The sequence below is a fragment of the Miniopterus natalensis genome, chromosome X (genome assembly GCF_054644295.1).
Source record: "Miniopterus natalensis isolate mMinNat1 chromosome X, mMinNat1.hap1, whole genome shotgun sequence".
NCBI classification, from domain to species: Eukaryota; Metazoa; Chordata; class Mammalia; order Chiroptera; family Miniopteridae; genus Miniopterus; species Miniopterus natalensis.
The window spans coordinates 61,073,121-61,097,247 of NC_142103.1; the positions used below are offsets into that span (position 1 = coordinate 61,073,121).

At 40.5% G+C, this 24,127-nt stretch overlaps 1 protein-coding gene and 1 pseudogene across 1 annotated transcript in view; one reads left to right on the top strand and one right to left on the bottom strand.

Moving 5' to 3' along the window:
- Positions 1-4,490: 4,490 nt before the first annotated feature.
- LOC148090514 (small nucleolar RNA SNORA42/SNORA80 family) lies at positions 4,491-4,620 on the top strand (annotated as a pseudogene).
- Positions 4,621-12,256: 7,636 nt separating this feature from the next.
- AR (androgen receptor) overlaps positions 12,257-24,127 on the bottom strand; it is a 141,030-nt gene continuing 129,159 nt past the window's right edge. Inside the window, exons 5-8 of the mRNA XM_087813309.1 lie at positions 18,586-18,730; positions 14,497-14,627; positions 13,503-13,660; positions 12,257-12,785 (exon numbers count right to left, since the gene is read on the bottom strand). Coding sequence (XP_087669435.1) covers positions 12,630-12,785; positions 13,503-13,660; positions 14,497-14,627; positions 18,586-18,730 — 590 coding nt within the window. The 3' untranslated portion in view covers positions 12,257-12,629. The remainder of the gene's footprint in view (positions 12,786-13,502; positions 13,661-14,496; positions 14,628-18,585; positions 18,731-24,127) is intronic.

The window sequence follows — 24,127 nt, forward strand, 5'->3', positions numbered from 1 at the left end:
GAGTGGATATCAAAGTGCTATAAAGTATAAGGCACTGTGTAAATGGCAGTGAGTCACTATTGTAATGAACTGTAAGCCAAACTAGTGGTTTGGGCTTAGGGGAAAGAGATTCGAAATTTAAAGGAGAGAGAACTCATTTCCAGTTGAGGCAATCAGGGAAAACATCTTGAAGTTTGCATTTGAGTCAAACCTTAATAGGTTGGAAGGATTTGCCTAGGCATAAATGGAGGGTATTTCATATGAAAGTCATCATATAAACAAAGGCTAATAGAATGTATTGCCTTATTTTGAAAGAGAGGCCTTTGATCTCGTCTCTTGTCCATTAGTACTTATCCAGTAACATTGCCTACATGCTGGTTTCTGACCTAGACAATTAAAAAAGTCCATACCACCCCCATCTCAAAGATTCCCCAGGCAGCCACAGTTGCCCACATTTATTCTGGATAGGAGATATATCTAACAGGGTCTTTGACCTATATCAAAATTGACCAAGTACAGAATGGCCCAAGAAGCATTAGTAGAAATATACTATCATCAAGATTGACAGGTGTGTATGAATGGTAGGTAAGATGGCATGCTTTGGGCTGGAGGCTATTGTGGAACAATAAGCAATGAAATATTGGGTATGTTGTTAAGGAGGCTGGTGATGCAACATTCACAAGAAGAGCAAACACTATCATTAGTCTTTTTTATGATTGAGATTCTAAAAGGTAGGAATAAGATTATAGGTTGGAGTGAGATAAAGCTGGAAATTTGCAGATTGACAAAATTCTGGCTTTAGGAAAAAGTTTCACAGAATCCAAGAAGACATACTAGATCTGGAAGAAACTAGCCTAGTCCTGATCTCCCTTGCTCTATAGATGAAGAGAATGAAGCCCAGAAGGGAGAAAGGGCCTGGTAACCTTTACCTGCTGGTCATTGGCAGAAGCTGGTATCCTGATACCTGATCCAATGCTCTTCCCCCTGCCTGCTTTTATAGACAAATATGCTCAGAGGTTTTCTGAACACCTGATGAACTGTTATACCCCAGGTATCCCTAACCAGAGGCAGGACAGAAAAACAAGACTTGCAAGACTCTTGGGAGATTTCAGGGCTGGAGAAGACTGTTTTTGTTTTGTTTTTTTTTCTCCCAACATGACTTCTCTGAAATTTGGTGAGGAGGTGGCTGCTCTGTAGAAAGCATTGGCTCATGTAAACCAGATATTACTGTCACTCCTAGAGTGGGTGGTTGCGAATATAATTCCATTGTGATATAATTCTTTCTTTATCCCTATTTATAATGCTGCCTGCTTTTTAGTTCCTTGGACCTCTTTGCAAAAACAGAAACTTAACCAGCCTTTCAAAAAAATATATAGTGCAGTAATCAACATTGTAGGCTTTGGTAACAAACATACTTTAGTTTGAGTTCAGGCTTTATTACTTAGAAGTAACCTTGGGTCTGAGCCAAAAATAATATTGAGTCAGAACCTTAGTTTATTTATCTATATAATGGGAGTAACTGTGCTCAAATCATAGGGTTGATGTGAGGATTATGTAAGACACAATATAAAGAGCTTATTTTTAGCATTTCCTGGCACATAGTAAATGCTCAATACATTTATTATTATCCTCTTGACTCAACCTCTGTGTTACACTTTATTATATTCTTATACAATATGTTTTGGCATAGCTTCCATCTCCCAAAACTAATTGTGTTACAGTTTTCTTCAAAAATCCATAATGATTTCAACCGGTGTTCTGTAATTAGTTGTGAGGTATGGAGAATAATTTGTTGATAATATCCTAAACATTGAAGTTGGTGGATAATTTTCTTAAAATTATACTATAGGAGGTGCAGATTTTTCCTTTCAATACTGTCAGTCTCACTAGTGTTCATATATGATTACTTAAGTGGGAGAAAAGGGAGTGAAGTGATAGCTATGTGTCAGGAATTACATATAACCCTGGAGGCTACCTTGAAAGTATGTCACACATGTGATCATTATTTTTCAAATGTGGCAATTGAGAATAACTGGCCTACAGAAAAAAAATACCACTTCTGAGCAGGACACACAGGCTTTTCACAGTGGGCCCTAATCCAGACTCATCTTCAACTCTTTGTGCCAAAGCAGAAGCCATACTCTTTCCTGCCTCTAAGACATTTATCCATGATCTTCCCTCTGTTTTGGTTGCTTGCTCAGCTACCTTTCCCTCCTGTGTAATTTCATCTGATTGTTCAAGGCCAAACTCTGATGTCTCTTCCTCTAGGAAGGCATAATGTTGTCTCTTCTTCTCATGCATTTTTTTACTTCATGTTTGGATGAATGAATGAGGCCAAGCAACCACAGAGCACCAATTTGGCTGGCTTCACACAGCCTACACCATCTCTTAAGATGATGCTACTGCTCCTTTCTTGGATACCCCGTTTGCCATCCAGGAATCTCATGCTAGTGTCAGCTCAAGAAGGCCATGGCAGGTACAAATGGGATAGTACGCTCTCACCACAAATGCTCTTGAACACATTCCAAGAATTGCACCAGGTCCTGAGGTCTTTGATGGATTGCTCTAATGTTAGAAGCCTGAAACGGAAAATTAGATTCGAGGCTTCCCATTTCGACTTAGGGCCACTAACTCTGAGGAGTAGTTTTTGGGCCAATCGCTTCATTGTGCTGAGCCTCAGTTTTCCTATCAGCAAAATGAGCTTGATCTCTGATCTGCTTGCCTCTTCAGGATATTATGAAGTTCAGATAAGGTCATGTGTTCGGGGAATTGAAATGCTGACAAGAATTTCTGTGTCTCTGCATTTACCTTGGGATAAAGGACAAACTCTGTAGTGACACAGGGCCTCACTCACTTTACTTGTGTCTCCTTTTCTACCCTCCTCTCTGCTCCTCTCTCAAAGTCACACCCTTCTTTAAACATTTCCTTCAGGCTAAACTATTTATAGTTTTCCTTAAAAGGTTGCTGTCTTTTTGCCTAAAAATGAATTGCCCTTTTCCCCACCTCAGCTTCAACTTCATCCAACATGGGTTACAGCTTAGACTTCTCTAATAACCTTTACTTGAAATTCTCACTAGAAGATGAAATACATCCTTCGTCTGCACTGAAATAAAACTTTGAATTTCCTTTACCATAGCATCCATTACATTATATTACAATTGTCTGTCTCTTTGTTTCTTCCATTAAACTGGAAGCTCCATGAAGACAGAGACCATGTCTGCCTTGTTTGTGTGTAGGATACATAGTGGTTGCGAAATAAATAGTTATTGAATAAAAGAAAGAACAAATGAATGAGGGGATGATTAAATATTGTGCCCATGTGAAGAGTCCCTGCAGTCTTTTGAAGTGGTGGAATCCACCTACAAGATTAGTTCAACCTTGACATTGTTTTCTCTTAGCACCATGTATAAGCATAAAAAGGGCTTGCTCCCTTTGAGGACAAGTCTCACTGCCCAGATGGCAGGCAGTGCACCTCTCAGAGCATCTGCTTGCTCTGCCGGCCTGTTTTCTGGTCTGATATTTGAAGTGACCCAATGGGGATTAAGGGGGCAGTTTGCATAGAGTCTGGCTTAAGTCAGCTTACTTGGTATAGTTTTGCTGGTTGGCAATCAGACCAAATTCCCCAAATAGCCTTCTTGCTTGAAGTGCAATGGGAAAGAAGTTGAGGGAAAAGGGGAAGTTGTGGCCTGAAAAAAAATGGTGGCAGGAATATCTGAGGATTTGAATCACCTGCATCGGCTTGTTATCTAAAAAAAATTAGGTTTTCATACTTAAGTGTTTTTCAAATGTTTCTCACTGCTTCTGCAATCCCTACTCTATCTCCCTCATTAATTCTCTCCTCTCAACCTTTCTTGCAGCTGCATGCAAAAAACCTCTGGGAGTGGATGGTAGGTGAAGTAGGTGCCGTGTTTGGAGTACAAAACCCTTGGGCTGTATACATGAAAACTACAGATGATAAATGGAGGCTCTCTCACCAGGACTCTGTGCCAGTGTGCAAGTGGGTAGTAGAGGTTCTCGTGTGTTCTGCCAATGTACCATGCCACTGGTAGGAACATAAATGGACCATGAGCTGAATATTCTAAGGCTAATCCCTTACCACAGGTTCTAATTCAACAAGTTTTTTGGCCTTGCTTCCTCATGTGAAGAATAAAAACTTGGGGATAGATGCTAAGATCCCTTCTAGTTCTAAAAGTCAACAAAAATAAAACAAAATTTATCCCAATATTGCCTTAGGGATGGATGTGATAGGCTGAAGTCCCAGACTGGCCTGGCAATAAGGCATTTAGTACTCTCCATTGAAAGCATGGCCTGTGACTTATTTAACTCTTATTTATCTCTACTATTTATAAGATCACCTAACCTATAAACAAATTATTTCAATTTTCAGCCTTTTCCCCATTCATCAAGAGGTTAACAGCATCTGTTACACAGAACTCAATTGTTGTTTTGACCTCCTAGGTGTTCAGTAAATTTTTGTTGAGTTCAAACATGTATATTCTAGTTTCAAAATTATATGTTCTAATGGTAGGCCCTTGTCTGTGGGCCCCTCATAGTGTACCCATGCTAGAGTACATTCCAGCCTCGAATTTTTGCCAGCCTCCTTACCTGTGGGTTGTGAGCACTGAAGGGAGTTGTACAGTGTGAAAAACAAACAAACAAACAAACAAAAGAAAAACTTTATGTTCTCAGGATAACAAACGGCCCTTTCTTTTTCCCTTCATACCATGTTTAAGAAAGATGATGTTGTTCGCAGTAACCATGGTGTCCACATTGGAAGGTGTTTCCCTTCTCATCTAGTCCTATTCCATACCTTCAGATACACTCATTTCATAGATGAGAAAAGTAAGGTCTAGAAAAGGAAAGCTGGTTTTCCAGGTCAGAATCATAGTTATACACTAGCTCACATATAGGACTCCTGCCTCCAAGCTCTTTTTGATCCACTATATGTCTCCCTGACCTGTGTGCTTTGGTACTCCTTTGAAAACCTATGGTGGATGCTAACTACCTTGTTAGTTTAGGCAGGGGTTGAGCAGTAAATGAAACCAAGTAACATGACTGTTAGGTCACTGTCTATAGGTTCAAGAGAAAATAACCTACACATCAACCCACAAACATACATATTGTCTCTCTCTTACATAAACACACACAAACACACCTGCCAGGAATCTCTTATTTTTCTTTTGTCCATTGAGCACTGTTCTCAGGAAAATTTTGAGAAATCCATCTACTCTGAGGTGGTCAGTGAAAAACATGGCTTAATAAGGGATCATTTTTAGGGATTCTGGCATTTAAACAGGGAGCAAAACCAGAGAAATAAGCCCACCAGCTGGGTCACATGCATTCTTACTGAATCCCCAACCCAGTCCAGTAGAGAGACACTGTGGCAACCCTTATTACAGGTGAGGACATGAAGCATAAAGAGCTTTCATATTATTCCTTAACATATCTGTCACACCACATTGATGGCCTATATCTCAAGCCCAGAAATTCATTTTGGGATTTCATAAGTATTCTCACTGAGATGAGACAGGAAAGGACCTTGCTTGAACTTTTGAAAACCCAAAAGAATGTTGGCTTGAATTTTACCTGGGTGGTCAAGGATCATGTGGCCCCTGAAAAACAGTGAGGATGTGAACGTGCCCATTCCTTATCCAAAGTTCAACAAGAACAGGTCAGTGAAGCCCACACCCATTTTATGCTCCCACAAAGATGAGAATGATGGTGAACAGCTGGATTTTGTGTGGCTTTTTCCTGGTTGATAAGCTCAGGGTTTTCTATGAGAAGTTGAAATGGGCCACCAGTGTTCATCTGTGCTTTCTATCCCAGACCCTTTGATATTTTAGTTGCCCCAGATCAACCTATGCTAAGGCCAACACAGGTCAAATTTATAACCCCTGTGCAAAGATTAAATATATAATAATAATAATAATAATAATAATAATAATCAAAGTAGCATAAGAAGTCACTGGGCATGATACCAAATCTTGACTTCAATAAAGGCAGCCAATAAAAACAGCTAATTAAAAGAACTCTGATGACATTCATCTGAAATTTTAGATTGTTTTATGTTTTAACAAATTAAAGATGGTGATAAGAGGACATTAGCAGCTTTTCTAGAGTCTCTTTGTTAACAATAACTCCAGCCTGCAGCCACAACAGGGGCTGTGGCCAAGTTTTAGCTGGCAGACCAGCAAGCTAATATTTTACACAATGGATGACATTTCTGAAAGCAGAGACAGAGACAAACCCAGAGTCACACATGTATTTGAACAAATGAGTTTCTATCATTTTTTTAATTATATTTAGAGCAACAAAAGATTCCACGATTACAAAAAAGAGAATAGAACACTAGCAGTTGGGGCTGGTCCTGCTGCCCAGTGGAGGCCAAGAGCTGCTGTGAGAACTGAAGCCTCATTGAAACAATTTTCAAGCAAAATTAATGTTTCTTTTGAAAAATCGTATGATGCTTTTTCCTCTCTTTTTTTCTTTATTTTTCCCTTAATATCAAAATTAATTCTTACATCTGGTTACATAGTCTGCTCCCTCCTGCTGCCAAATTAATCTCAAGGACAGCACAAGAATGTCATGTTCGAGGCACTCCCTAATCAATGTTCCAGTCTAGGAGAAAACAGAAGGGTGTCACTGAGTTCTGAAGGGACTCTTTTTTTAGCTTGAACCATGCCAATTGTGACTACTCTCAGCACCTGAATGGCTTATAGGATAGGACAACCCCACAGGCACTTCATTGCCTTATAGTGAGCATCAAGGGCTAAGGTTGGGAGAGACTGCAGGCTTGCCCTTTTGGCTGTACAGGAAACACAGTCCCAAAATATGAAGCATCAGCCAGAGGACACCACCAGAGAAGCAGCAACATTTCAAAATTTTCTTTTCTTTGGGTTATGTGTGTGTTCTAGTCTTTGGTGGCCAATGGAATCTGTAGCTATATGACAGCCTTGTTAAGTAGTGAATATAAGAACTATTTTAAGCCACAAGGGTCACTTAGTCCATAGTTTCTCATTTAATTCCATAAGAGGCAAAAAGAAAAGTGGGATAAAGAATGGAACAAGGGCCTCTGCTATACTGAATTGGGATCAGAAACCAATCAATACATATTACCTACTTTCTGGCCAAACCAATTGGGGATAAATTGAAGCTCAGTCAAAGGGTGTTTTCCCTTTCAGAGTCAACATGCTAAATTCAAATACTTACCACTTAATTTGGTGGGCAGGAACATTGCAACTGTTTTGTTACCTCAGCTGAAGTGTCTAGAGGGGTGAAAAATGTGAAATTTTCTGCCTTCAACTAGAAATAGTGAGAGTTGGGAGAGGCTCTGAGCAACAGACCCCAGTGTCAATCTCTTAATTGAAGAAAACCACCCCTACCTGTGAGCAGAGACAGACCTGTACCTACAGAGATATTCTAGTACATTGACAAATTTATAACAGGGAAAAATACATTTTCATTGTCAAAATCTTTACAGAACATATCCCAAACCATAATTAAAGCACACAGACACCCAGTAGCAAGAGCACCTCGATTACAGGTGAGTAAATTATGTGAAAGATATAGCACTTGCTCCAGGTTCCCAAGTGCAGTAAACTGTCCTTTTTTCACAAGGATGATGAAAAACAAAGAATGTCCTACCTTATTCCAACTGCTCAGGTCCCATTAGGGGGCCACTGGCTAATCATTTTGGTGGGTGTTTGGCCCCAAGTTTGGGCCTTCCCTATAGTAAACCCCAGTCATTCCCAATGAGTTTTCACCACCCTTTAAACATTCATCAGTTTGGGAGAGTAAAGTGCAATACATCATGTACCCTACAATTTCCCCCCCTCTGCTCCTTTGCAAGGCCTGTGGGTCAGGCCCCAATAGGGGCAGAGATCTCTTAGTTATTTGATCAACCCAGGTGTCTTTTGAGAGAGCTTCCAAAATGGAACTGCAGTCTCTATCACAAGTACATAATATCAATTGTGACCTGGAACCAAAAATAAAGGTGCAGAAAAAGGTAAAGCTATCAGAACATATTATATCTATATATCTATATCTATATAATCTATATCTATAGGTATATCTATATATCTATATCTATATCATCTATAACTATATATCTATATCTATCTATGTCTATCATATGTCTACTTATGTATCATCTATCATCTATCATTTATATATATGTATATAATTCAATTTTGAAACATGGATACAAATACTCATGTACAATATATTTCAATCTTCTGCCTTAAACTGCAGAGAAGGTTTTGTGTCTTCCAAAGTGGGCAGAAATGAGGATTTCTGCCTGCTGTCCCTGTAGTGCAAAATCTAGTCCTTTAAATGCTCCCTTTCTCAGCAAGGGATTCACATCTTCAGATAAACTAACATAGGCACAAGCAAACACAGTGGCCAAGAAAGCTCCATTTCCAACCATGCAACGATGGAGCTTTAAAAAGTTGCTGAACAACTACTGGAGAAAAAGAAAGCTAGTTCTGCTTATAATATTTCTTAGTAAAGGACCCATAATCCCATTTTTTTGAAATTATCTTCTACTCTTCTTACCATGTATATTGTGTGTGGGGGAACCCACAGAACTCTTATAAGTCAGTCACCAGCAAAGTCCTTTAGTCTGTCTTTGGATAGCTTACCAAAGAGGCACTAATGTTCACTCCATTCCTGCCCTCAAAAATTTTGGTATCTTAGCAGATACAGTGTAATCTTTGGTTACATAATGTGATGCTCTCATCACTTTGTCTTTTTTAAAACATCTTTCAAAGATTCTCAAAGAGATTAGTGATGAGAACAGCACTGCCTATAAAAGACAGCAGGGGTAAAAACTTCCTTTTACAAGAAATTGCACATTCAAAATGGCTTATTTTGACTTTAACTTTGGGATTTGATCCTGTGCTTTAACATTCCTGATTCCCATGACTCCTTATAGGGGGTTGAGCATGAAGGCCACTCCCTTGGCTCAGTGACCTTTCATTTGGGCAACTGGCACAGGATAATTAGTCAGCCACTTGTTTTCTCAGGGCCATGCAGGGAACATGCAGGAATAGTTACTGAGTTGTCTGGAGACAATCTTATAAAGCACAACCCTGGCACAAGGTTGGAAAGGGGTAAAGGGAGTGGCTTGAGCCAAATATCAAGGGAGAAAAGAGGTCAAGGCCATGTCTCTGCTGTGCCTAATGAAACAAACAGAAGCTACTTGAAGCTCAAAGTTAGGTCATTTGTGTAATGGTAGTATCATGTGGATGGTAGGACTACTTTCTCTTAAAGTACAAACAGAATTATTCTTGCCATATATGTATATGTACATTTAGAAATAAAGTATGGACAGAGGGGACTTTAGCATCACCACATTATTTCTCAACCCTCAGTAACTACCCAAAGGACAGAGGGATGGAGTGAAACTGTTTTTGTTTTGTTTGTTTGTTTTTTAGTGCTAGTGAACATATATAAAAATATAGGTATTACTGATTTTCTTTTTCAAAGATATGACAGAATCCTTCAAAAAAAAATCCATTTCTCATTAAAAACAAAACAAAACAAAACAGAACAAAACAAAACAAAACAAAAACGAGCTCTCCAAGAACAATGACACTGTCTGTGGCATAGAAAATCTATGGAACAAAGAATCCAATCCCCATTTCAGTTCATATGCTAGGCCTGGGTGAACTGCCCAATAAACAAGAATTGAAACTGCCACATGACTCTTTTCTTTGACCACAGAATTTGTGACCCTATCAGCTGCCTGCTGTCCACAGACAGGGCCTTCTCTCTGGTGCTCTTTTTTCTTTTCTTTTCCTCATTCTCCATCCCTACTGAACACTGAAAACTTCTTTGGAGATAGCCTGCATGACTTGTCTGGTGAGTGATCTTCATCTTCTAGTTCACCAGGTGAGTGGGTTTGGGTGGACAATCCTTCACCGGTGAGTACAGTGTACCAACCACATCAACGCTGTTTGTAGAGTGCATGCAAAATGAGACTTCTGTCAATTACATTGGCTGGAACATCAATGGCCAAAAGAAAACACAAATCCCCCTTTCATCTGTGGGAGAACAAAGTCAAGCTAAAATATTTTTTCTCATAGAATCCCCATTGCAAAAACAGTAGGCCTAAAATCTTGTTTAAGCTGGTTTTCCCTAGTCCTGTCATTCAGAAATTTTGAGTAATCCAGTTGTTGCTGCTTTTAATTACACTGATTTTAGGCTTTTACAAGTGAAAAACATATATATTCATAAGGACAATTAGATAGAAAAATGGAAAGGAGAGACTCTATTCTTTACAAGAAGAGGTATTAGAATGATATCATCAAGTCCATGTACCACAAATGATGATCATTTCAAAACAGATGTAAATAAATTATTAAAATGTAACCCAGTTTAACTGAAAAGAATGTTGTATTTTTTTCTGTTTAAAATAGCTAAAAGTGATCCTGTGAGCTCATATAAGCCAAATGGTGTCGTAAGAAAGAAAATCAGAATTTGTCTATCTTACCCCAGAAAGAGAGAGAACCTGTCAGTTTTCATTTTATCCAGCAGTCTTGAATTGGTATATCACCCATCTTACATTCCCCTCTCCGTTGTTATTTAAAGAAACTGTTTTGCAAGTTCTTTTGGCTATTAATATCAACACAGAAATCAGGGGAGGAAACCCATGTAGATCATATCATATCACTCAGAAACTCTCTTCTCAACAAATAAAGTGAACCAAGTGAAATGGGCATTTTGTTGACTGGCTTCTAATTTCTTGAGTTTAGCAGATGAATTTAAGAGCTAAGTGAGGCGGCAGTGGCCAAGATGAGAAAGTAAGTGGACATTCCCTCTGCACTTGGGATTTGGGGACAAAGTCAACAGAACAGAAGTGTGCCAATGAACTATATGAAACCAGTGTTCCAGGAACACACCCTGAGTTCATGGGTGGCAGCCCATTGGAGCCACACCAACCAGACCTTTCCAAAGGAGGCCATGGTTCTGTAGTCTCAATGTTTCAGCTTTCCTCTTGGTTTCTTTTCTCTTCTTCCCATGACTTCTGCAAGTGAATATGCTGGGTGGCAAGCAGAGCACTTATAGGGTTTCTGGTTTTAGTACCTCATTTATTCCAGCCTGGTAACTGAATTTTCTCTTTAACCTTAATATGGGTAGCCCCTTTAGCTGCTCTGAAGGAGAAAGTGGGCATTTCTCCACTTGGTGGGAAGGTACCATCTCTGGGGGATAAGGGCAAGTCACCCAGCTTGTCCAATCCTGTTGATGCCTTCTTTCCAGTTTGTCTAAGGGCTCCAAAGAAGATATGATAGTTGATGAGAGACACTTAGTAAGAAGTCTTTTAGTCTACTGACATCTGAAATATATGTTAAATCTGCTGGCTTGCTAGCCTTCTTCATGGTGGGGGCTCTTAGCAGAGAGTCTGTGAACATGTCTAGAGAAGTGGACAAGCTTCACCACTGTGGCTGGTGAAGTTCAGACCCACAAAACACTGAAGGAAGGTGGAAGGACCCTGCAGCTGCATGGGGTCAGGCTGAAAGCATTCAGGTTTTTTAAAGGTGGGGGCAAAGAGGGATCAACTCTTCAGTGTCCTAAGTGGAGAAGAGTCAAGCCACCACTTCCTTTTCCTCTAATTCCAGCCCCAAGTTTCTCCTTGGCCCATAAATGGGAAAGCAGACCTGGATCCAAATGCAGCCTTCCAAAAAAGTCAGATCTCTGCTCTTTTTCTTGCTGGTCTGACTCTTCAGTGGAAGTGGCAAAATTTGGGCTAAAGAGAACATTTGTTCAAAGTTCTTAGAAAAACTATTGAAAGTCAATTTGAGCGTGGAGGCAGGGGGTGAGAGAAAAAGAGATTGGGATGGGGGAGGTATTCACATGCAGACAAGTTTTCAAACAAGAAGCACATTTTTGGTACAATGAATTGCACTGAAGTTGAGCAGTCTAGATCTCAGGGCCCAAGACTGTGAGCAGGTACTGGTGATTTAGCTGTCCTCTTTGTCCTGTCTTAAATCTGTCTCTCCCCTCCCCACCATCTCAGCTCTGGGGCCATCTGGCCCTCTAATGGCAAAAGCTATTGGCAGAAAATAAAGTCTGGGAGGGAGGGTTTGGGAAAATAGCAGTGACTTCCCATGGTCTTACAATGTTCACCTTATTCTAGTCACTGTTAGCTTCTTTGGGGATTTGTTTGTTTTTATATTTTTAAAAGAAACAATACCCTAGCAAGTTTTTTTTGTTTTTGTTTGTTTGTTTGTTTTACTTTTGGTTTTCCCAGATACTCTTAGCTCTCTAAACTTCCCATGGCATTAGGTGAGTAAATGTTTGTGTGGCTGGCACACAACACAGTGCTATAAACAAGCACAACTTGACACTGGTCCACATGAGGATCATCACAGATTTAAAGAAATACAACACCACTCAAAACACAGATAAAAGTCATGTCAGGGAGCAGAGTCTGAAAGTGCCATGGGAGGGTTGGATAGGGAGAGGGGGAAAGAAAGAAGGAAAATAGAAAAAAAAGCCTAGCATATAGGACTCAGGAACATATTTATGACTATACATCAATAGAGGGAGTTTCCCAAGGCACGGCAGAGAAGTAGTGCAGAGTTATAACAGGCAGAAGATATCTGAAAAGGAGAGTGTGGTGGGGTGAGGAAATAAGGACTTCCAAAGCTTCATTGAGTGTGGAAATAGATGGGCTTGACTTTTCCAGAAAGGATCTTGGGCACTTGCACAGAGATGATCTCTGCCATCATTTCTGGAAAGTCCACGCTCACCATGTGCGACTTGATTAGCAGGTCAAAAGTGAACTGGTGCAGCTCTCGTGCAATCTGTAGGGGAGACAATAAGAGAGGGAGGAAACAAGAAAACAAGGTTGACAAAGAGTTGGCTTCTATCAGGCTCTTACTCCCACCTTTGATTTTCTCCTTCCCTGTCCTTGGTCTTGTGTGTGTGTGTGTGTGTGTGTGTGTGCGTGCACACTCATGCACTAAATGATCTCCAGGGAGTCACTAAGGGCTCCCAAGAGCTCTCTTACACCATTGTAAACTCTCTGACTCAGGACTGGGTATTCTTCTTCCCCAGGGCTCCTGCTTGTTTCTCTCTCTCTCTCTCTTTCTCTCTCTCTCTCTTTCTCTCTCTCTCTCTTTCTCTCTCTCTCTCTCTCTCTCTCACACACACACACACACACACACACACACACTCACAAACACAAACTGCATGCACAAAAACTCACACACATGACTCAAAGGAGAGGGGAAAGCATCCAGGTCTGTTTTGTCTGCCTAGAGAACTTATCTGCTCTAAGCCATTCCCTGAGTCTCAACTGCTCTGTTCTCAACTCCTCCACCTCTTTCACAACATCCAGCTGGGATACTGTGACCTGTGTTCATTTCTTCTCCATTGCATTTTCTTCCTGGACCACACTCAAAGCAACAGGGGAATGGAAGCACCTCCCAACAGGTGGTGCCAGACCCTAGAAGCACATATTATCATTTGGCTCTATCAGGCAGTTCTCCCTGACAAAGCACCCTCCATCATTTGCTTACAGGCTGCACAGAGTCCAGGAGCTTGGTGAGCTGGTAGAAGCGCCTTGAGCAGGATGTGGGATTTTTTCTCTTGCATGCAATGATACGATCAAGTTCCTTGATGTAGTTCATTCGAAGTTCATCAAAGAATTTTTGATTTTTCAGCCCATCCACTGGAACTGATGTGGGATGAAGACAGAATGGGGAGGGGAAGCATGCCCACAAAGGAGCATTAGACAAAGCACCAAGTTTTTTGACCACAGACTTGACCCCCACCCCCACAAGGAGGGAACCATCTACTTGGTTTCCTGTAGTTGAAGTCTGTATGTCTAGGGCCTTCAGCCTGCTAAAAAGTTCTTAGGGAAAAGGCTAGCTAGACCCAACTTGAAGGGCATCAAGTAAATACAATTTCTTGAGCCTTTCCTTTTTTTTTTAGTTTTTTCATCTACACATTTCTTAGTACCTATGGTTTTATGTTGTCCACAGAGCAGCTCTGATTTAGACAAAATACATAACTTTGAATATCAAATTTTGACTTGTTTTTCAACTGAGAAAGCACTCTGCTTAGAAGAGACATTAAAGAAACATTCATTGGCTGCCAAATAAACCCCGTCTGAGTTTTTTACATAGACCTTCTCCTGTTAGTAGAAAAAGAAGTTCCTTCCAGGAGGCAATCCCTTCTGCCTTACAAGAAATATGAGGTGGTCCTTGCCTGTTTCTATGGTAGAGGTATGGAAAACTTCAGAGGTCTGCTACAATCAGCCAAAAAGGCTTTGTCCCAAAGAGAGCTTCAGGGTAGGTGGAAATCTAATGGAAGATGAATTTTAGCAATGAAATTGGTCTCTAGCTAAGAAATTTATCCTTGTTAAGTAAAATGATGCTAAGGGAGAGTGGAGCAGGAAGGGTGAAAAAGAAAGGGAAAAGTCCAGGAGCTGATAACTCTTTAATGAAAAAATCAGTTCTTCTTTGAGCACCTAGGCCCCCAGGGACATTCCTTATCCCTCCAGGCACTTACTAATGCTGAAGAGCAGCAGTGCCTTCATGCACAGGAATTCCTGGGGGGTGATTTGGAGCCATCCAAATTCTTGAGAGAGGTGCCTCATTCGGACACACTGGCTGTACATCCGGGACTTGTGCATGCGGTACCTGAGAAAGAGACAGAGGAAGGAAAGAAATGAGGCAAGGCTTACAATAAGCCCAAGAGAATGTCTCTGGTTGCTCTCCCCTCACCAGGTTCTCCAAGAAGAGCTTGGTGTTTTTCTTTCTAGTACTTCAGTGAAGAGAAACAAGGTTGTTATTTTCCCCCCAAATCCTGACATCCTGATAACTACTCATCTCTCCTGGTCATGATATGGGTTAACACATGGGATTTCCAGGTCCCTGTGCCCCTCGTGTTTCCTGAGACAGGAACAGGCAAGTCTAACCAAATGAACAAATGGTCTCCCTGACTACATTTCTAATAACCTAGCTACAGCCAGAGCCAGAACATGCCTTCCAGGCATCCCAACTTGGAGGATTTCTAGGAGACAGGCCTTAGAAATCAACTCTTAATGTAAGGACACCAGGATTCCCAAGTGACTACAGTAGTAATTCATCTTGTCAATTTCCCTTCCTTTTGACTCGAATGCGATTTCCCATACTAAAAATTTAAATATTTCTTTAGACACTCTTAGGAAAGAAGATTATCCATTTTCCCTTTAAAATGAGATCCAATGTTTACCAAATCATCTAGGAAGTATTTCTGAATGTCCAATGTAAATGTCCCCTGTTGAAGGGGAGCCTACTCCCTCATATATCGGCTGTTCCTTACCACACTTTGGGAATTATAAACAGTGTGAGCTGTTTTCATTATAGTGACTAATGAACAGATCATCACATTATCACCTATAAATTATATAGGGAAGTGGTGAAGCCTTGGACAGCTTCTCATAGGGAGCAAACTCTCTGTTCCATGATGTCTATGTCAAGCCTCTAAGAGAAAATACAGCATCCTCCTGCTAGTAGGCCTTCTTGGTTTTCAGCACTCCAGAAATTGTGTGTGTGTGTGTGTGTGTGTGTGTGTGTGTGTGTGTGTGTGAGAGAGAGAGAGAGAGAGAGAGAGAGAGAGAGAGAGAGAGAGAGAGAGAGAGAGAAATGATATTATTTGTGGAAAAAGAAAAGGGAATTTGACACCCATTAAGTGGTGAGGAAAAAGACCTCCCAGATTAAGCCTGAAGGCTGTGGTTTAACATTTTGGTTTCCAAACCACTAGGGGAGTGGATGGAAGCTCAACATTCTATCTCAGAGAAATCTTGGCCTGCCTGAAGAAAGAGGGGAGGAGGCAGACAGTATAGAAATATTCAATTCAGACTGGAGCTCTACTGGAAAGAGGAATTATTTAGGTAGTATCACAAGTCAATTGACCAGAACATTGTTGTTTCAGGCTTTTTCACTGTAGACAATTTTTGACTAACATCTGCTGACCCTGGGGCCTGGATCTGTTTTTGTCTTTATTGTACTTCTGAGCCTCTGTTGATGACAACACTGCAGTCTTTTTACCTACCAATGCTCTTTGCATGGGGCACTGCTGTAACACTGCTGCAAGCCCAAGGGACAGAGAAATTAGAGAAAGATGGCAAGAAAAGGGAGAAAGGCAACAAAATAAATTCAGAGGAGAAAGGAACAAGAAAGGGGGAGAAAAGGCAAAAAGAACAAGGAGAGAGTTAAAAGGAAGGAAAAGGATTAGAGAGTAGAAAGTAGAAAACACGGGGGCAAGAATGGAATTCAGGAAGAGAGCAGTGGTAGGTGGGAGTAAAGGAGAGTAGATAAGAGGGGAAATGAAAATTGGAGAACACTGAGCACAGTGCCTGGCACATACTAAGTGCTCAATAAATGACATATAAGAAGGTGCCATTACCGTACTATTCACCATTCAGCAGATGAGAAGAATGAGACTCAAGAAATTTACGTAATTTACCCAAGGTTATACAGCTAGGGTTCAAGCTCATGACTCTCACGTGTGTTTCCCACAAAGAGGGCAGGAAGAAAGAAGAATGCAGGGCTGATGATAAGGTTTGGTTTCAGAGATCAGCATATGGGTTGGCTCAGAGTCCCTGTCTCTCTCTTTGGGCCTCAGTCTCCCCATTAATAAGCCCCTTAATGAAGCTAACAGCAATTAGTGGTTTTCAGCTAGAGAGGTACTGTCTCCCTAGTGGGTGCTAAAAATGTGTTAAGGGCAGTTTAGGCTGTCACAGTGACTGGAATTTTATTTGGTATTTAGTAGGCAGGTACCAAGAATGTTAAACATATTCCAATGTGTGCGAACTTCCTATGCAATGAAAAAGTATTCCTCTGAAAATGTCAACAGCAGCCCTGTTGAGAAACATTGGTTTAGGTGTTTCTAGGAATCTCAAGAGCTCTAACATAATGGGTACTTATGAGAAGGGGGTGGGGGGCACCTATTGTTTCAGGAGCTCTGGGGCTTCATGGATATAGGATCATGTGGGTAGCCTTGTGGTACCTTTTGATGAAATACATGAGAATATACCAGAAAGCTGAGGTGGAATACCACATACTTATGCAGAGGCAGAGAAAGAATTAAGATTTAGAAAATAGCCAATTATCACTTTGCAAATGTCTTAAGCCTCTGAATGGGGAGGGCATTGCAGGTGCCCAGGGAATTGATTCAATCACTGGAGGGCAGCAGGAGGACGGGTGTGAGAGATTAACATGATGGAGGCTTTTTAAATCCTGACCCGGAAGATGGCATCATGGATAACTCTTTGGAGATCTGGAAACCACAAAGCAGGTCGTGCCAAAAGCCCAATGGTTATTCTTAGCTCCTGGCTATCAGGGCTGGCTGGCTTGAAAAAGGGCAGCCAAGTATGCTTATTTTCCTCCACATGGCACTGCTGTACTAGAGGGAACTACTGGCCTGTAAAATTTATTTTAAGGCTCTTCTTGGTTAGAAGGCTGGAGAGGAAGGAAGGTCAATTCTTGCCGCGACCAAAGGGATTCTCTGTGGTGAGACTAGTTCAAGGTCGTTGAGAATATTTTTCTGACCAACTCCATTCACAATGCCATCAAGGGACCCCAAACAGTAGAAGTGGAGAAAAATAATCACTATTAGGGAAAGAGTATCAGAAAGGTTCTTCTTTTTTTATTTATTGTCTATTATAGGCCAGGTATTTCATACCCATTACCTCCCATTTTAGTCCTCATAAGAAACCATTTGAAAAAATTCTATATTATTAACAGATGAGGAAACTGAGGGTCAAGGAAGTTAAAGGTCCTGCACAAAGTCAATAATGTAAGAAAGAACAGATTTTACTCAAGAAAAGTGTAATTTCAAAATCTGAGCCCTTGGACAAATTCAATAAAGGATAAGTAGAACTGGTGGCAGGGCAAGCATTAATTAAACCTGTTTTTAAGAGAAGAAAGGTGGTTTGGCCAAACTCACAAGAGAGTGGTGGAGCTGCTTTTCCCCATCACTAACCACCATGAGGCAGTATAAGAGCTGGGAGTTACACACACATACTTTGAAATCTGTTGCCAACATGTACTTTGAAATCTGTGACCTTGGGTGAGTCACTTTACATTGTTGAGCCTCATTTATTTTCATTCATTAAAAAATTATCTATAAAAAGAGGAAATGAGGACTCAATGAGAAAGGATTTAGAAGGTATCTACTATAGTCCTGGTATAAAGGAGTTGCTCAACAAATGGTGACTGGCAGTAGCCCTTGATGCAGCAAAAAGGACCAAAGGAACTTTAACCTTCACAGCTAGAGTCTCTGTGCCCATTCCCTATGCTGCTCAGCATGAAGGGAAGGCACCTTGATATGAGGTTTTGAGATAAGCTACAAAGCAGGTCAGAAACATGGCCAAAATACTAGGGTTGGGTCTTGGGTAGGAAAGGGATGACCTCAGTATTAACCTCCCTGGCTCCTACCAGTTGGCCTTCAGGTCAAGCAAAGCCACCTCAGGTTGTGGAGGCCGGCTGAGGTCTCTACTGCCTCATCTATAGGTTAAATGGGCTAACCACCACTGTTATTACTATCATTACCATCAAGCAGGTATGGCCAGGATGTTGTATTTATGTGAGTTCTGGGCCTATTAGCACTTACTCATTGAAAACCAAGTCAGGGGCAAAGTAGAGCATCCTGGAGTTGACATTGGTGAATGACCGCCAGCCCATGGCAAACACCATAAGCCCCATCCAGGAGTACTGAATTACCGCCATCTGGTCGTCCACATGCAAGTTGCGGAAGCCTGGAAATGGAGAAGAGACAATGGTCAGACTGGGCAATGATGGGTTGGATGAAATCTGGGCCTCTGTTGTCCTGGGAATCTCTGGCACTCAGGCAGACCATGAAGAATCCCAGGAACCATCAGTGCTGGGGAGCAGGGGGAAAATAAGCTATATGGTGGGGATCATACTACTTGCCTTCTCTACTTCACTGAGGTACTTAAATGAGATGATGACGGCAAAAAAGTATTGAAGGTTAAGGAACTTGTCCAAGATCATAAGGCTAGTAAATGGCATATCAAGGTCCAAAGCCTGTGCTCTTGATCACTATGCCTTTCTGGAGATACAGTGCAATAATCATTTCTCTCACATGAATAGAACTGTTCAATTTACAAAGTTTTTTGCTAGCTATAATCTTATTTGTCCCTCTAACAACTCTGGGGATAGGGTATCAACATATCAACATATGATTGATGTTTTTGACAGCCACTACCTTCTCCATACCACCTTCAAGCTCTCTTTTCTCTGACTCTCTTTTTGTCTTCCATTTTCTCTCCATTATTTTTTTGTTCAACAAATACCTGACTCTACTGCTATTTTTGCCCTACTACTGTTATTATACAAAAATAAGCCCTTCATGACCTGCCTGATTAGACTAATTTCTTGCCATTTGCCTTCTCATAATCTAGGTTCTAGATATTCTGAAAAACTTACAATTTGCTGAACACAACATGCTTTCTCATGCTTCTATATCTCTGCACAGGCAGTTGCCTTTTCCTGGAATGCATTCCTCCTTCCCTAGGCATTCTATCTGATAAACACATACCCAGCATTCAAGTTTTCACTGAAAGGGTACCTCCTCTGTGAAGTTTTTTCCAACTAATCCAAGCAGAAGACTTAATAATTCTTCATTTACCTTCTAACTGAAACTTGTGTACCCTCACCTAATTATAGCACTCATTACACAGTATTAGAATTTATCTATATACACATCTGTCTCCCCCACAAGACTTGTAGTTTCTTGAAGACAGGGACTGCCCCTTCTTATTCATCCTTTTTTTCCCCTAGTACATAGCACAGTTCAGATATTTAAGTAGGCATTTGAGAAATATTAATTAAATGGACTAAGGATCCTCAATTTCTTTCCATTTTACAAAATGGGATGATCTCCAAATTACCTCTCTTAAGCTCAGAGAACAGAGTTTCCCAGATGCTACCTCTACAATATCACATAGATAGAACAGATATGGTTATGTTATCATGGAGGTTTCTAAACAACTGGATGCTTAAACCATCTCCTCAGGGTTCATCCCCTAGCAGCATCCCATTTATCTTCTTTCCAACAGATCCACAATTATCTGAAATTTTGTCTTGCTATACATCATTAGAAATGCTCCATGAGTTTAGATAATGCTTCTAACTTTCCTGTTGATGACCTCATTTGTTCCTAACAAGAAACCCAGAGAGTAGGTGATATGACACTTATTTTGCCAACAAGGAGCCTGAGGGCCAGAGAGGTTAACTGATTTCCCCAGGGTCATAGTCTATATGTGGCAGAACTGGTACTAGTATTCAGGTGTTCTAATTCTCTTGTCCAGTGTTTTTTTTTACTCTCCTGCTTAAGGACACAGCTCAAGAGCTACTGAGGTCATGAACTTTTCTTAGCCATAGACTCTGGCCTAAACTCTATAATATCTAAACACATTGTTCTGCTTGGTTGGCCCTTGCCCACCCACACACCCCATTTCTCTTTTCTTTCATGTCTTAAGCCTATGAGATATCAGGGATTCTAACGTTCCTCATATCACCACCCTTGGCTGCAATCTTAGCTACAAAGGCCTATGCCTCCCATCTTCACTGCAGTGATACACTGAAAGACTAACTGGAACCACAGACCCCAGAGTATTTCCTCACTGAAACCCCCAGAAGAGAATGCTTGGTATTGACTCTTCCCAGTAGAAGAAAAAATGCAGGGGCCAAGCATAGAACATCCAAAGATCTCTCGGGGAGGGGACTTGGAAACTTTAACCCTGAATCTCTGGGGTGGGAAGCAATGGGAAGCAAGTAAACCCTTGGCTGGTGAGTGTGTAAATGTGAAGGTGCATAGGGGAGATGAGAATTAAACTGTATAGGTACCAAGGGAGTTGTGTATACTGGGCTTTTTTCCATCCCTGAGATACCAGAAAACTAACAAAGAAGAGAAAAAAAGAAACCTTAGTTTGGCTGTAACACTAATTACTGGTCCCTAGTGAGAGCAACTTAGCACTCAAGCCTATTTTTATTACAATACCTAACTGTTCTCTAATGTCCAGCCTTTGAAGTAGCCTGCTCAGAGAGCATAGCTATCAAGGGATGGCTTGAGGAAACACTAGCTCCAGCCTACAGGTTTCCTTCAGCACACACTCACTCATCACCTATTTGGCACTGTGTTAGGCTGTTCTGGAGAAAAAGAGAGGAGTCATTTTCAGGTTTTGAAACACACCGAACAGGTTTAGAAGCAATGCCAGTTTATTTGAGACACTGTTTTCTCTCTAGAATCCAATCAACATCATTTCTTAACAATCTGCAGTGCAAACTTGTAGTCTCATGTCTTGTCAGGGAGCACATGCCCAAAGAAGGGCCAGTTAGGAAATCTATGCTGCTCTAGTGCATTCCACAGCCAACATCTTTAAAGAAGACAGTTCATCCTTGGGACTCGTGCATGTACTTCTAGGCAGGGCTGGTGGCAACTTAAATTGATTTTAGTGAAAGCAGTGGCAGAGCACTCAAATTGCACTGTAATAACCTACCATTTACTGAGCATCTATTATGTTTCAGCTACTGTACTAGGTGCTCTTTATACATAGTTTCTATGTTTATAACAATTTGCAAGGTAGAGATTGTTGTACCACTTCTACAAATGAGGAAACAGAAGCACATGTAGACATGTGATTTGCTCAAGGTAAAACAACTAGTGTATAGCTAAGATTCCAAACCAGATACACCTGATTGTAAATATGCTGTATACATATTATCTACTCACCCACCCTCAATGAATAGTTATCATTTATTAATGTACTAGGTACTCTAGAAGGCAATTTACATATATCATCACCATCACAGAAAGCTTACAAAAAAATTTACCTGAGTAGGTGCTTAGCATAGTGCCTTGCACAGGACAGGAACTCAATCTGTTGAATGAGAAAATAACCTGAACTACTAGGTGATTATTGATAATATAAAAACAGGTCTTATGAACATAGTAATTGGATTTTTTGAAACTATTCTTTTAAATGACTTAGTGTTAGAAATTATTTACTTGGATGAACTAGATGGTGAACTGGTATTGTCTTGCAGACTTGTTAATGTTATGAGAGGTCTTCCCATCCTGAGGGTTGGGCTAAGGTTATTGTTAAGAGCACAAAATTAGAAATCAGAGAGTGTGAGCCCGAGTTCTGGTTCCATTTGTTAAGTAACCAAATGGAACAAGTTAGTTAACCTCTCTGAGCCTTGTCATTTGAAATGGAAATAATAGTCCTTATGATTCATAAGATTGCTGTGATGATTAAGTGAAGTCATATATAAGACAAGGTTCTGTATCCGATAAAGTGGGACAATTTAGGTGTTTGGCACCTGCTTGGAAAGATTAAACTGAACCTCTGTTACACAAATGACATCAAGACATCCAGGTGAATAAGTGATAAGAATTAAAACTTTTGTTTTATTTTTTGTATTTTTTCCTCCTTGTGTGAACCCTCTGTTTTGTCACAGTGCATACATAGCCGGAGTTCTTGGACTTTCTTCTCAGTGATCTTATTGGCCAGTCAAACTCAGCTTCCCAAGCTGGGAAGGTGTTAGGGATGGTCTGGTGGCTGCAACTGGGCCTTGTGAGTTGGAAAGACAAAATAGGTGTTTGGTGACTAACATGAATTGTCTTCAAAGGCAGCTAGTCTACATTATGACCCAAGTGGCCTTGAATAAAGCCTTGGCCTCTCACTATGAAGCCCAGGGCTACAGAACTACAGGAGCATTACACAAACTATGGGTGGAGCGGGATGAGGAAGGAATTTTGAATCAGGAGTGGACCTGAGCTCTCAAGTTCTAGCCTTTTTACATTCCGTGTGCTTGCAGGCCAAGCATATCACTTCTCAGAGCTTCAGTGTCTTTTATCTACAAAATGGGAGAGGATCCCTGCTTTATGGGATTTTTATGAGGAACAAATCGGGTAATACATATGAAACTGCTTTGTTCTCTATAAATTTCCATCTGAATAGCAGTTATTATTAGAAAACATGTTGACCTTTGATTCCATAAGAATTGGATTGGTTGTTTCAAAAGAATCTTTGAATCACAGAATTTTAGGATTAGAATCCTTACAGAGCTTATGTTTCACTAGTTTCCAAATTGTGTTCCCTGGAGTCCTAAGATTCTGCAAGAGTAACTCGAGGCTTCTTTGGGGGTAGTGCGGGAAAGGCACTGGTTTTAAATCAACCAGCTCCATTTGTATTTGTGTATGATGTTTTAAGAAATAAAATGTTTGGCTGCTGAAGGAAAGTTTGTGAATGCTTGGATAGAGGATCATTGAGCTCTAATGTTTAAATAAACAGTTCTGTTCAAAGAACAGATGGCCTAGGGAGGAAGTGATTCCCCATCACTGGAGGTATCCAAGCAGAAGTTAGACAAAAATTTTGTATTTCTTTCACTATCACTGAATTCATTGAATATTTCTTCTCACTATGATTCCTAAGATATTTTAAAGGGCACTAAAGTTCCTTAAAGCAAAATTTGAAAAACATCAATTTAGTCCAAACCACTCTTCACACATTATACAGATAAAGAAACTGAGACCCAGAAAGGGAAAGGACCACACAATGATTTACAAGCAGAACTAAGACTAGAACCTAAGTGTTCTGATTCCCAACCCCATGTTCTTTCTGTGATACTATATTATAAGTTCATGGTATGGCTCCTAAAGTTAATATTGAAGACAGAAAATCCATCAAGCTCAAAATTATCTTTGGGGTGAGCATGTGTGTGCATATGGAGAAGAGCATCTTAAAGCATATAAAGGTTATATCTATATGATCTGTGATTTTGGGGAAATTTTCACACTATGTCTGTGGATTAAATATGATTGTTGTGTGATGTGAGATATATGGGACACTATATAATGTTGCTCTATTCCTTGATTTCTGAGTGTTTTTTTTTTTTTTTTTTTTTTTTTTAATTCTCACCCTAGGATACATTTTTATTGATTTTTAGAGAAACATTGATGTGATAGAGAAACATTAATTGATTGCCTCCCATACAAGTCCTGTCCAAGGATTGAAACCACAACCTGGGTATGTGCCCTGATGGGTAACAGAAACCCCAACCTTTTGGTGTATGGGACAGTGCTCCCACCAACTGAACCACCCAGCCAGGGAGAATTTCCTTACTTT